Genomic DNA, 12,342 nt, shown 5'->3' with positions numbered 1-12,342 from the left:
GCTCGAGTGCCTGACCAGGACAAAGCGTCATTACTGGATGCACCTGTAACACCGGGGCATACTTTCAGGCTGACAGTGGATGAGATGCTAAAATGCTCTCACCAAGCACGGGAGTCTTCCAAGGAGTTGGCATGCCTCCTCCCCGTAAGCCAGCTAAACATTGGCAAAACAGGCACCCTCGGGCCCAGAAACCAATTCGGGCCACTGCAGCTCCTGCTAGAGCTGATGGGCAGAACCGTTTTCACGGTGCGCAACATAAAGAACGGTGCAATTATCGGTGCCCTGCTCATAAGCAGCAGTCGCAGGCTCAAGCCTCTACGAGCCAACAGCCTTAGGAATTTGCTGCCATAGTTCCAGGTCTTGTTCTGTCAGGCTGTGACAGGGAGTAGCCTGTCGCTGGTTCTTGAGTGCATGTGTGCCTTTATGGAAGCAGCTGAGACGCGCAACAGGCGATGCGTTGCTAAGCAACTAATCGAGCAGGTAGGCTTGCCTGGTGCTGAGTTGGTCGCGAGGTCCTGATTGGTTAGAGGGGCGTTTCTGGGGAGGCTGCACACAGTTCAAAAGGCGTCTGTGCCACAGCTCGAGGCTACTGCACGGCCATAGCCATACAGACTGACGCTGAGCGAAAGCTTGCTGTGTTGATATCGAGGCGAGCGTCCGCTCCATGGCTAGAATTAATAAATGAAACCTTTCCACAGCAAGGCGGTGCTCGTGAAGGCATTGCCCAGCTGAGGCTGTTTGAAGAGGTCGGAGTTGCTGCGAGGATGCCGGTACTCCGGGAGCCCAGAAGTAGGTCAGTTTAGGGGATGTTGATCCCAAACAGTATAGAGAGGGTTTGCGTAGATAAGTAGGTTCCTAGTAGGTTTTTTGGAGAGCTACAAGGGAGACGTGTTGATGCATACAGACAACACCACGGTGGCTTACTACCAGGGAGGGTCTCCGGTCTCTCGGTCTCAATCATGTTGCCCAGGTTGTCCACCCATTGTCTCCACTGGTATTCCCTAGTAGACAGCTGTCACTTGCTCGGCACAGGAGTGCTGGCCCACAGATGGCCCAGGACTGCTCTGTGCTTTCCCACCATTGCCACTGCTTCCACTGTGCATGAAGAAGATCAGGCAAGATCAGGCTTGGGTGCTCCTAGTAGCCCCAAAGTGGCCCAGGAGAACCCGATTCTCAACACTGGCACAGCTCCTGTTCGGTCAGCTGTGGGAGCTGCCCTCCTGTCGCGACCTGCTGAGCCAGGTGCGGGGGACTCTTTGGCATCCAGACCCAACAGCTCTGCAGCTTTGGGTCTGGCCCCTGAACAGAGACTTTTGAGCCATCTTGGGTTATCTGACAAAGTCATTGAGACTCTTCAGAATGCCAGAGCAGCATCTAAACTAGGGCTGGGACACTGGATCGATGCATCGAATCGGTCCAATAACCATCGATGGATCAAAACAAAATGAATATCGTGAAACCACATGTCGTTTTATTAATCCTTTTTATTGAGAAGAAATTAAATGATATAAAACTATACTCTAGTTCCCCACTTTTGCTTTCTATTTCTTTCAAAACCCCACCCCCCACGCACATCTACGCACAGACATTTTCTAGAATCAACCCGGGAACTCGGTCATAAGCGTGAATAGAACAAACCCAGTGAAATACCAGTGTAGCTGCTACAGGATTAAAGCTTTCTCGGTTAAATTACTAACAATGCCGCCTGACGTTTGGAAGTTTTTTTTTCTAAAGAACAAAATGGAAAGGTAAAATGCAGTATTTGTGAAACTTTGCTGAGCTTCTCCGGCAATACCACAAACCTGCGGGACCATTTAGTGAGGCTCCATCCAACAAAATATGACAATGTGAGTACTAAAAAACAAAAGGAACTACCTACAGTGACATCGTATTTTGGAAAGAAAATCGAGCCAATAAGTGCCCGAGCAAAAGAAATAACAGACCTGATAGTGGATGCTGATGCATCGTGGAGGGTGCTGCATTTAAAAATCTGATAGAGAATCTTGCTCTGGGCTACGCAATGCCCTATCGAAACATTTGCAGAGCAATGCCTTTACTTTATTCTTTGTATATTTAGCAGACGCCTTTATCCAAGGCGATTTACAGAGACTAGGGTATGTAAACTATGCATCAGCTGCAGAGTCACTTACAACTACGTCTCACCCGAAAGACAGAGCACAAGGAGGTTAAGTGACTTGCTCAGGGTCACACAATGAGTCAGTAGCTGAGATTTGAACCGGGGACCTTCTGGTTACAAGCCCTTTTCTTTAACCACTGGACCACACAGCAGCCTCCTATCTCACTTACGCATGTAAACAATCATACTGGGGCACTTTTTAATTTGAACATCTGCTTGAGTTGAAGTGGCCAGTAATTGCAGTTTTGTCAAACCCTGATTTGACAAAAAAGTCTGATGCCACTACTTTAGATCTAACTACTGAGCAGTGGAAGCTAATGGCCGAGGTACCCCCTCTACTTCAGCCGTTCAAATTAGCTACAGTACTGTTAAACGCAGAGAAAAACACTACAGCTAGTTCCATGTACCTAGTTGCAACAGGGATGAAACACAAACTGAGCAAAGTTCCCATTGAAGCTTGTGAAGGGGACCCAACACCTGCTTTGTTAAGTCCAAATGCACAAAGTTTGCGAGAAAAACTACTGTGTAATTTATTATAGCGATTTCGTTTACATCAGCTGAATGACCCAGGCGACGAGGTTATGCCACTGCTTTTTGCATCATTCCTTGATCCCTGATTTTACAATTTGGATTTCCTGTCAGAACAAGCCAAGGCCACTGCAGGTGAAGCAATGCTTTCCAGACTAGTTAGGCTGACGGACAGCAGTCCCGCTAACGACACGAACTGTGCCACTACAAGTGACTTGCCAGTTAAAAAGAAAACAGACAGAACAAGCATTTGCATTGTTATTTCGTGGACGGCAGCAACCAGAGATGACCTCCAAGGAAAGCATAATCAGACAAGAAGTGGTGACATATACCTCTGAACCGAAGATCCACTGCTGTGGTGGAAAAATAACCAGACGCGCTTTCCAAAACTAGCAACCTTGGCAGTGAAAATGTTCAGTATCCCAGCAACATCGGTCCCAAGTGAGCGGGTGTTCAGCAAGGCCGGGATGATAGTTAACAAACTCTGTTCTTCTTTGAAACCTGAGAATGCGGATGCCTTCATTTTTCTCAACAAAAACAAAAAGTAAATCGTTCTGTACCTTATAAAATAAGTTGGACTTGTGAATAGTTAAAGTTGAATTGGTTAGTTTTCCCACTTCATTGGATTTTGTTGCAAAGGATTTTTTTTATGACCAGTTGCTGTCAGTCAAGACATCTTGGGTAAGAAACATTTTAATCATTTTAACCATTTGTGAGAGTGAGAAACTGGCTGGATATCTTTTGATTTATATTAGAACATAGGAAATGTCTAAGGTTTATTTTACTGTAAAATTAGAGAGATAAACTGCAGAAATGTTTCGTTTTCATGCTTGCATCAGATATGTGAAAATGTGGGATTTTGTTTATTCTCTAATATCGTATGTTTTGCGTTATGTAAAAAAATGATGCATCATCTCTTTAAGAAAACCAATGCATCGATGGTAGAAAAACCACCATCGTCCCAGCTCTAGTCTACATGCTCCCAGTATGGTTGCAAATGGGGTGTATTCCTGACATCCTTAAAGACAGCTTTCCTGCTTGCTATCACCTCCGCTAAGTGGGTAGGTGAAATGCAAGTATTCTCAACAGGAAAAGCCTGTTTACTTTTTGCGTAGGCCAGAACCCTGGTTTTGGGACCAGAGTGTTAAGAGCAGCCACTCATTCGGCTTTTTAACACATTTTAACTCAGAAGGCTGAGGTTACTCCGTGTAACCTTGCAGCATATACACTGCATGAGGGTTCTCCCTCACTGTACTGTGGACTATATGCCGTGGACCCTTATCCACTGCCAGAATGCTGAAGGTAGTTTTATCTTCCTTTTTAGCACATCTGCCGGTGCTTACGATGGCTTGGGTATTGTATCCCGTTTCGTAATGGTTACATTTCGTACTTGAAAGGGAACTTTAGGTTATTGTCATAACCCTTGTTCCCCGAAATAGAAATGTAACCATTGCTCTTTAAGGTCGCTACGTTACCTCCTAAAGCAGCAGGCCGAAAAGAAAATGGCGTTGAGCCTTGTGCGTCACTCATATTTATCTCCTGGGGGCAGGCCTGACGCACACAGGGCTCTTTAAGGAGCAACTTTAATGTGTGCTTGGGTCATTCGGACTATAAGAGAGTATATCCCATTTGGTAATGGTCAGATTTCTATTTCAGCTGTTTACATTATTCAAATCGGACCCTCTCTGATGTGGTGTAAACCAGTGGTTCTCAAACTGGGATGCGCAGTATGCACCCGCGGGGGGGGGGGGGGGGGGGGGGTTGGGGGCTTGAATATATATACTGTCCTGCCAGATCCTGTGAGCAAGAGGACATAATAAGCAATTTACTGGATTGCTGAGATGTTATAGTTGCTTTGTAATAACAATGTAATAAACAGCTTTCCCAGAGATTCAAGTTTAAAAGCGAACGTGCCTTTTGGAGGGAAGTACACGTGTGTTGCTTAGACATATTCCGGGTGTTCACTGAGTCTGTGCATTTGTGGCTGGGCTTCTAACTCTTCTGCTTCTTTTCCTGGCCTTTGTTCCTCTCTGTGTGATTTTTACACTTCAACCAGAAGATGCTGAAAGTGGTCCCCATGTAAACGGATTCTACATAGGTGAGCATTTATTTCTGCACACTCTCTGTGTATTCTTTTCTCTGCTGTCTTTTACAGGTAAAATGTAAACATGGCTTCTTCTTTTGTCTGAATCTATTAGATAAGAATTCCATCAATTATAAAGAAATACAATGTATTTTTATTAGCTTTTTTTTTTTTTTTAATGCATGCATTATTTTACTGCTGCTCTGTGTGTGTTTTATATTCGAAAGGTATTAAAACATCAGTCATTTTGCATTTAAAAACTTTTGCATATTTTTGAAGAGGAGATGTGTTATCTATTCAGGGACACCAAGATATTAAAGCAAGGGGTTTACGACAGTAATTTAAATAAATAACCACAAAACAGCATTGGCTGTCCAATACTTTTCCTAGGACGTTGTATAGATTTAAACATTTTTATCTGATTGATCATGATTTATATTTATCAATGTATGTATTGCTGTATTTATTTATTTGTGTATGGATTTATTGATTACCTTTTGGATAATTTTTTTCTTTAGTTTTTTTTTTTTTTTTTTTTGCTTTTAGTATACATTTTAAGGTGATTTATATTGATTTGAATTTTGGAATGGAAAATAAGCCAGAATAGTGAATTTCTTCATACCACAAAAACCTCTAATGGACCCTTTTTAGTTTGTCATGTCTACTTTGCTTAAATGCCACATTTTGTTTATATAAATATACTGTATCTGTATATTACAAGCCTTTCTTTTTAGTCATTTCAGCTTTGCGTCTGTTTTGATCTTTTCATGCACTTTCCCCTCTACTTAAAGCCTTTAATTAGGGTGTCTTGTATGAACTAGTGGTCAGTAATGAACTAGAGTTCCAATTTTGTTTTATAATATTTTCCCTCTGCAGTTTCATCCAAGCCTCATTTGAATCATCTTGGCAATCCGTGTTTTTGATTCTGTTGACTGTGTTTTTTGCTAGGTGTAAATGGTATTGGATTTCCACAGCCCCAGTACATGTTTAGCTGGTTTCACAGACTGAGATTAGAACTAATCTTGGACTGCCAAATGTTAATTTAGATAAGACTAGTACTAATCGGGGGCTGTTGGTGTACAAGCCTTGAGTAACCACTGCTTCTGATAACTAGGCTTTTCACTAATCCAAAACCCAGTAATGTCACTGCAAACCGTGACATTCACATTCTTAGTACAGTGCAGCTCATCATTTTATAAAAGTGCATAGAACATATGAAGGGTCATGCATTTTCTTGAATGATAATGATCATGATAGTACATTTAAATAGATCTAATCGCAATTCTTGTCCAGTTGGTAGACTCATAGGGCACTTTCACACCTAGTTCGTTTGACCCTTCGATGCAGATTTAAGTGCGGTTCAATGAAACCTCTGAGAACCACGTAATCGCACCAGGATGCGCATCATCAGGAGGCCGTGTGGTCCAGTGGTTAAAGAAAAGGGCTTGTAAACAGAAGGTCCCCGGTTCAAATCCCACCTCAACCACTGACTCATTGTGTGACCCTGAGCAAGTCACTTAACCTCCTTGTACTCTGTCTTTCAGGTGAGATGTATTTGTATGCATAGTTGATGCATAGTTCACACACCCTAGTGTCTGTAAGTCGCCTTGGGTAAAGGTGTCTGCTAAATAAACAAATAATCAAACCAAGTGAACCGAAATCAATTGAAATTGTCATCTTGGTTCGCTTGGAAGGGGACTCAGTACATTTGCCACTTTGCTCCGTTTTCAGCTTTTGGCAGTGTGAAACAAAACGTATTCCAGAAATGAACCGCTACAAACAGCGAAGCAAATCAAGTGACATGCTTCAGCAAGCACCAAGGAAAGTGTCTGCCCTTGTCGCACATAGGCAATGCAGGGATTGTCAAAAAACACATACACACCAGACAAAAACACCATAATGTCACATGTACACAACAGCACATCACAAAAAAATAATATGGAGCTGATTTACTAACTGGTGCAACCCGGGGTTATTCAATGAAATGACGCTAATGTGTTTGAGATTTAATAACTATTGCAGCAAGCTTGTTCTTCAAGCATAATAGCTAAACTGTCACAAGCAAAGAAAAGTATGAAATTACAATTGAATAAGGAGTTAGCACATGTATTACGTCTGACTTTATTATAATCGTGCCATATACACTTGTAGGGAAAACATTGTGCCGAGACAAAGCGGTACTGTCTGTACAGACATTTGTCACTGTTGCATTTGCCCTGCTCTGCCTGAGTTTAGTATTAACATGTTGTGTTATGGAGACAATGGTTATAATGGCTATTGTAGGAGGCTGTGTGGTCCAGTGGTTAAAGAAAAGGGCTTGTAATCAGGAGATCCCCGGTTCAAATCCCACCTCAGCCACTGACTCATTGTGTGACCCTGAGCAAGTCACTTAACCTCCTTGTGCTCTGTCTTTCAGGTGAGACGTAATTGTAAGTGACTCTGCAGCTGATGCATAGTTCACACACCCTAGTCTCTGTAAGTCGCCTTGGAAAAAGGCGTCTGCTAAATAAGCAAATAATAATAATAATAATCTGTATCTCACCACACTGTCACGTATACAACATTTACAACAAGCTATTATTATTATTATTATTATTATTATTATTATTATTATTATTATTATTATTATTAATAAATAATAATAATAATAATCCCCATCATCAATAATAGCAGTTGGTTGAATGTCCATCTTTTTCTTACTCATGATTGTCTTTTGGCATTTCCTCTGAAAGAACTGTTTTTCTGACAAATACGTGACGCTCTTTCAGCATGTTACGTTACTTTGGCAATGATTTGACGTTGTTGGCACCAAATAAACCAAAATAACACAGACAGCAGGACAGCAGCACAACCACATCCACGTAAAGTATTCTTCACGTTGGGCATGATGGAAAAAGTTTTTCCAGAGAGAACTTCTGTACTTGTAAATCAGCAGCAGAGTGTGTTTGGAAAGTGCAATGCAAAACCAATAGAACTGTAGTCTGCAAGTGAACCAAGCAAACAAATTGGAATGCACTTTAAAATAAACTCAAGTTCTCTTTATTTTTTCTGGTGTGAAACGAACCGAAGCAAAGTGAACCACTATTCGAATCACTTGCAAGTGAACTAAGTGTGAAAGTGCCCTCAATAAGAGTGGCAAGCTTACCCTGTACATTCACTACATCATGAAAGCCATTGATCCATTTTCTATGAAACTTGTCTTGAGAGGATTGCCTCAAGGCTTGCCCTAATTTGATTATACTTTACATGGATCAAGACATTATTCCATTGACTCTGCATTTAGCACATGTTTGCCTTCTTTTTTCAAGCTAGGATATATTTTGGAATGCGCGCGTCTGTTTTTGTTTAACGTTATTAAACCTGGTGCATGGAAATCTGTTATGAATGACATGCAATTCCTAATATTGTGGATGCTGGTCATGGTGACTTACTTATTCATGATAGCAAAACCTACACTAGAATGTGGTGTTTATACAGTATCCTTGAATGGGGATTTGTTTAGTCATTGTGAGTAGGGAAGCCAGGAATGAGGTGGGAATCTGCCATGATGTCAATCTGTGAACTGTCCTTTTACAGAGTACTACAGTACTATAGGTCCATGTGAGGCATCAGGCCTTATCCACTTTCTCCATGTGTCCTTTTATTGCTTTTCCATAAGTAGTCAGCCAATGCAAAGTGTGGGTTAGGGTTTCTCCATCCAGTCTGCTGCATTCCGCTTCATTGTCTGACAAAGGGAGGAAACCACACTCAAGTGCATGGTTTTTTTTCTCTTTATTTAAATATTGACTTTAGATCATGATTCAGATTTGAAAATCCTACAGAAAAAAAGTTAAGATGCAGAGTCAAAGCAGAAGAATAGGTGTGGGGTGGGGTGGGGGTGTTCAGTTTGTTTCATAGTTTAGAAACCATACATAAAATATTGCAATCAAGCATGGAAACAAGACATTGGTAACATATTTCGCATTGAAATATTTCCTTGTATTCCAAGCAGACCTGCATTTGCTTAAGGTTTCTCCTTCCTGTTGTTGTTGCCGAAGCATTGGGGTAGTGGAAACAAGGATCTTCTAAGGAAATGCTGAATTTCAACGTCAACATGACTTCTATTTATTGCAGGAGCTTTGTTGTAATGCATTTTAAATTCAAATGTTTCGTGTGTGAGTAGTGCATCAATGTGTGTATTTGTGATTTGGTGTGATTGCTTTATTTATAATTTGTCAGAATGCTGAAAAACAGGTGGTCAAATGTATTTAGGTTATTATTTTTTTTTTGAGCAGAGGGGTTGGGTTCCCAGATGGTCCTGATAAAAGTCCTCATTTTATGGCAGCTTCAAAGAGAGAAACATAGAAATAAATAGCCGCCTTTGGATTTTGTCATTTTTGTGCCAAAACTGCCTCTTTTGATATTACTTGTAGCTGTTCGTTAAATTATGTCATAATTCTTTGGGGATGTTTGCTGGAGTTGATCTTGGTCCTTCAAATAGCGTTTAATTGGTTCTGATTGTGTCGTGGCTGAGATGGATAAGACCAAAACCACTCAGACACATTACACACAGGTCAAGTCTGAAGCATCGTGAACCAGAACATTGGCATGTTGCTAAGGTACAAAACAGCACCGTAAAACAAGACGGAGCTGAGTGCTACTTTCAAATGTAAAATAACTGAGCGCAACAGTCAAACGAGAACAAAAGCCTATTCATGCAATCACTGCAAACCTAGGGGATGTATGAGATTCAGTTTAAAAACGTGGTCAGGCTCTAATTGATTGATTGTCAATTACACGCTGGCCACATGGATTTTATAGGGATGGGATTTTAACAGGAACCATATAAATGAAAGATTAGTGTTGCATGTGTGGATGTTATAGGTCTTACTTAAGATTTCATTGCTGGGGCAGGTTTCTGGATTTCTATGTACGGTGTTAGGTCAGGAAGAGTCATATTTCCAAAGGGGGAACCTGACAGAAAGAAGATGTCTCGGTCAACAGGAAATGCTGAAAACCACATTACACCATCCCTCCGGTAATTTCAATACAGTGGCAACTTTGGTGATTTTGATGTTCAGGTGGTCATTCTTTCTAGAAACATGTTCAAATATCATTATAGAGAAGAAAGCAGAAGTGCTGTGGTTAACCTGTGATCTGTTGGTCCTCCTAGGAATACCTTGTAAGGTTTCATACCACCCTTAAGCTCTTTTTACAGATGTTCTATACAAGTCTGCAGAGAACACGCAGAGGAACATCTGGCAGGCTGAATTCCACACACACACACCAGCTGGAGCTTTTGACAATCTGATTACTGTGCTTTTATAACGTTACTGAAGCCTTAGTTTTACAGGAAAAAGGAGCAAAAAATATACATTTCACTCACTCTTTATATCAACTATTGAATAGTGAATGGTTAACATTCCAAACTTGTCCTGAAATATAAAAACGTATGTATTATACGGTATAAAAACCCAAACTATTCTGCACCTTCTCACAAAACTGGCACAATGTTTCAACTTTCAACAACAAGCAACATATAAACCTTTGTTTTGTTTTTTTTGTTGGTTTGTTTTTTCTTATGATGAATTTGTTGTTGTTGCTTGGGATGTTTTTTGGAAAGAATATAAATATGTAACGCAACGCAAGACAAGATCATATCTAATAAAAATATTAAAAAAATAGTATTAGAGTATCCATATTTTAAACAGAAAAAAAACTGGAGATTACCGTTCTAGGACAATCTGTAATTATTTTATTTTAAATAGATAAAATTGAGAAGGAATATTCAGTCATGAGGTGATATATCCATCCATGTGACTTTACAGTCTCCTGTGTATTGTCCTATTTAAACTGCGGAACTAGTTTTAAAACAACATGGTCACGGCTTCCATTTTCCACATAATGCTACACTGGCACTTTCATTCTCGTTATAAGGCGAAACGCACATAGTACTGTGTAATAACTATGACTTCTGACCTCAGCACTGTAAAGGTTGGTTGTGTGTATTGCACTTGACATTCTTATTACAAGACTGAAAATGACTTGATACTGAATGGTGTAATTTATAGGCAAAAGCTAATCTTTTAAATCAAGGTAACATAGGCATTTAAAGTTTCGATTATTTCTTCCTTTAATTGCTTATGTCACAATCTGTCAAAAGTTGAGTTTTGTTTGAGGTGGAACGGTGCCTGGATGTTATCCACAAGTACTTGAAGTAACCTTTTCTTTCAGGCAGTGTCGTGTATGCACTGTTTGTCAAACTTTTACAAACAGGAAAGTAAGGTAGTTAGTATTCCCAGTTGAAAAATGCCTGTGGGAGCTTGCCTTGCACACATGTTCAATTTCTGACGTGGCTGTAAGATATTATCAGAGTAGAAAATAGGCATGCTAATGTACTGGCAAAGGCTCCGGATTGTGTGTGTGTATATATATAATATAATATGATATTTATATATATATATATATATATATATATATATATATATATATATATATATATATATATATATATATATATATATATATATATATACATACACACACACACACACACACACACACAGTTGTAGTCAAAAGTTTACATACCCCAATGGAAATGTGTAATTTCTAGAAATTTGTCGAAAAAAAGAATGTTAGGAAAAAAAATTGTAGCAAATGTTTTCATTTTGTGGTTGAGGAAAAAAGTTACAAGAAATAGATGTCTACAATTTATTTATTTCAGCAATTTGTTTTTTAAAACTCAAAAAATGCTAATTCAAAAGTATTCATACCCTTTGATGCTATATTAGTATTGTCTACAAGGTGCTAGAAATTTCAATGTGATAATGCAGAACCTAATTCTAGGAAAGTCTAGAAACTGTTGGATTGTAGGTGAACATTCTTGGAGTATAAAATGGTTAGGCACAGGATAATTGCTGTCATTACCAATAAGTCAATATGGGAAAATTAAAGAGCTAAGACTTTAGGCAGAAAATTATTTGCCATAAAGCTGGAGAAGGATACGAGAAGATTTCCAAGCATTTGAGTATCCAAATTTCAACTATTGTTTCTGTTATCAAGAAGTACAAGACTCATGGTCCTGTCACAACACTCCCTCGGTCTGGAAGAAAGAAGATTATTTTACCAAGAACAAGTATAGGAATTGTGAGGGAGGTTAATAACAATCCGAGATTGACTGCCAAAGATATTCAAAGTGAATTGGCTGCAAGTGGAACTGGGGTTTCCATTTCAACCATAGGTCGAGTATTGCATGGTGAAGGTTTCAGTGGTCGCAGGCCAAGGAAAAAGCCACTCTTAGGAAAATGTCACCAAGACAATCTCTTAAAGTTTGCAAAACAGCATTTGAATGATGGATGTGAGTTCTGGTCAAAATTTTGTGGAGTGATGAAACAAAAATCGAGCTATTTGGTCACGCTGATAGTCGTTACGTTTGGAGAAAGGCTGATGAGGTGTACAAAGAAAACACCATACCTACTGTCAAGCATGGAGGTGGTAATATCCTTTTACTGGTCTGTTTTTCCTCTAATATTTGAAGCGTGTTAAATCATGTTTAGCATAAGATTATAAGAAGACCTTCATCAACAAATACAAGATGTTCACATGCAATCTATGT

The 12,342-nt window shown here is 39.8% G+C and overlaps 1 protein-coding gene across 9 annotated transcripts in view; it reads left to right on the top strand.

Moving 5' to 3' along the window:
- Positions 1–12,342, top strand: part of LOC117400737 (MAGUK p55 subfamily member 7-like) — a 145,515-nt gene that overhangs the window by 107,517 nt on the left and 25,656 nt on the right. For 6 of the 9 annotated variants that reach the window (XM_059023227.1, XM_059023218.1, XM_059023219.1 and 3 more), the window contains one exon: positions 4,722–4,763. The exons of 1 other annotated variant lie outside the window; for it this stretch is intronic. In XM_059023227.1, the coding sequence (XP_058879210.1) occupies positions 4,722–4,763 (42 nt within the window). The remainder of the gene's footprint in view (positions 1–4,721; positions 4,764–12,342) is intronic. 2 more of the 9 variants (XM_059023223.1, XM_059023224.1) reach the window with 1 other exon arrangement.

The sequence above is a fragment of the Acipenser ruthenus genome, chromosome 4 (genome assembly GCF_902713425.1).
Source record: "Acipenser ruthenus chromosome 4, fAciRut3.2 maternal haplotype, whole genome shotgun sequence".
Taxonomy (NCBI): domain Eukaryota; kingdom Metazoa; phylum Chordata; class Actinopteri; order Acipenseriformes; family Acipenseridae; genus Acipenser; species Acipenser ruthenus.
Note: the sequence above shows the minus strand (reverse complement) of the source record. Positions and strands in the feature narration are given on the sequence as shown.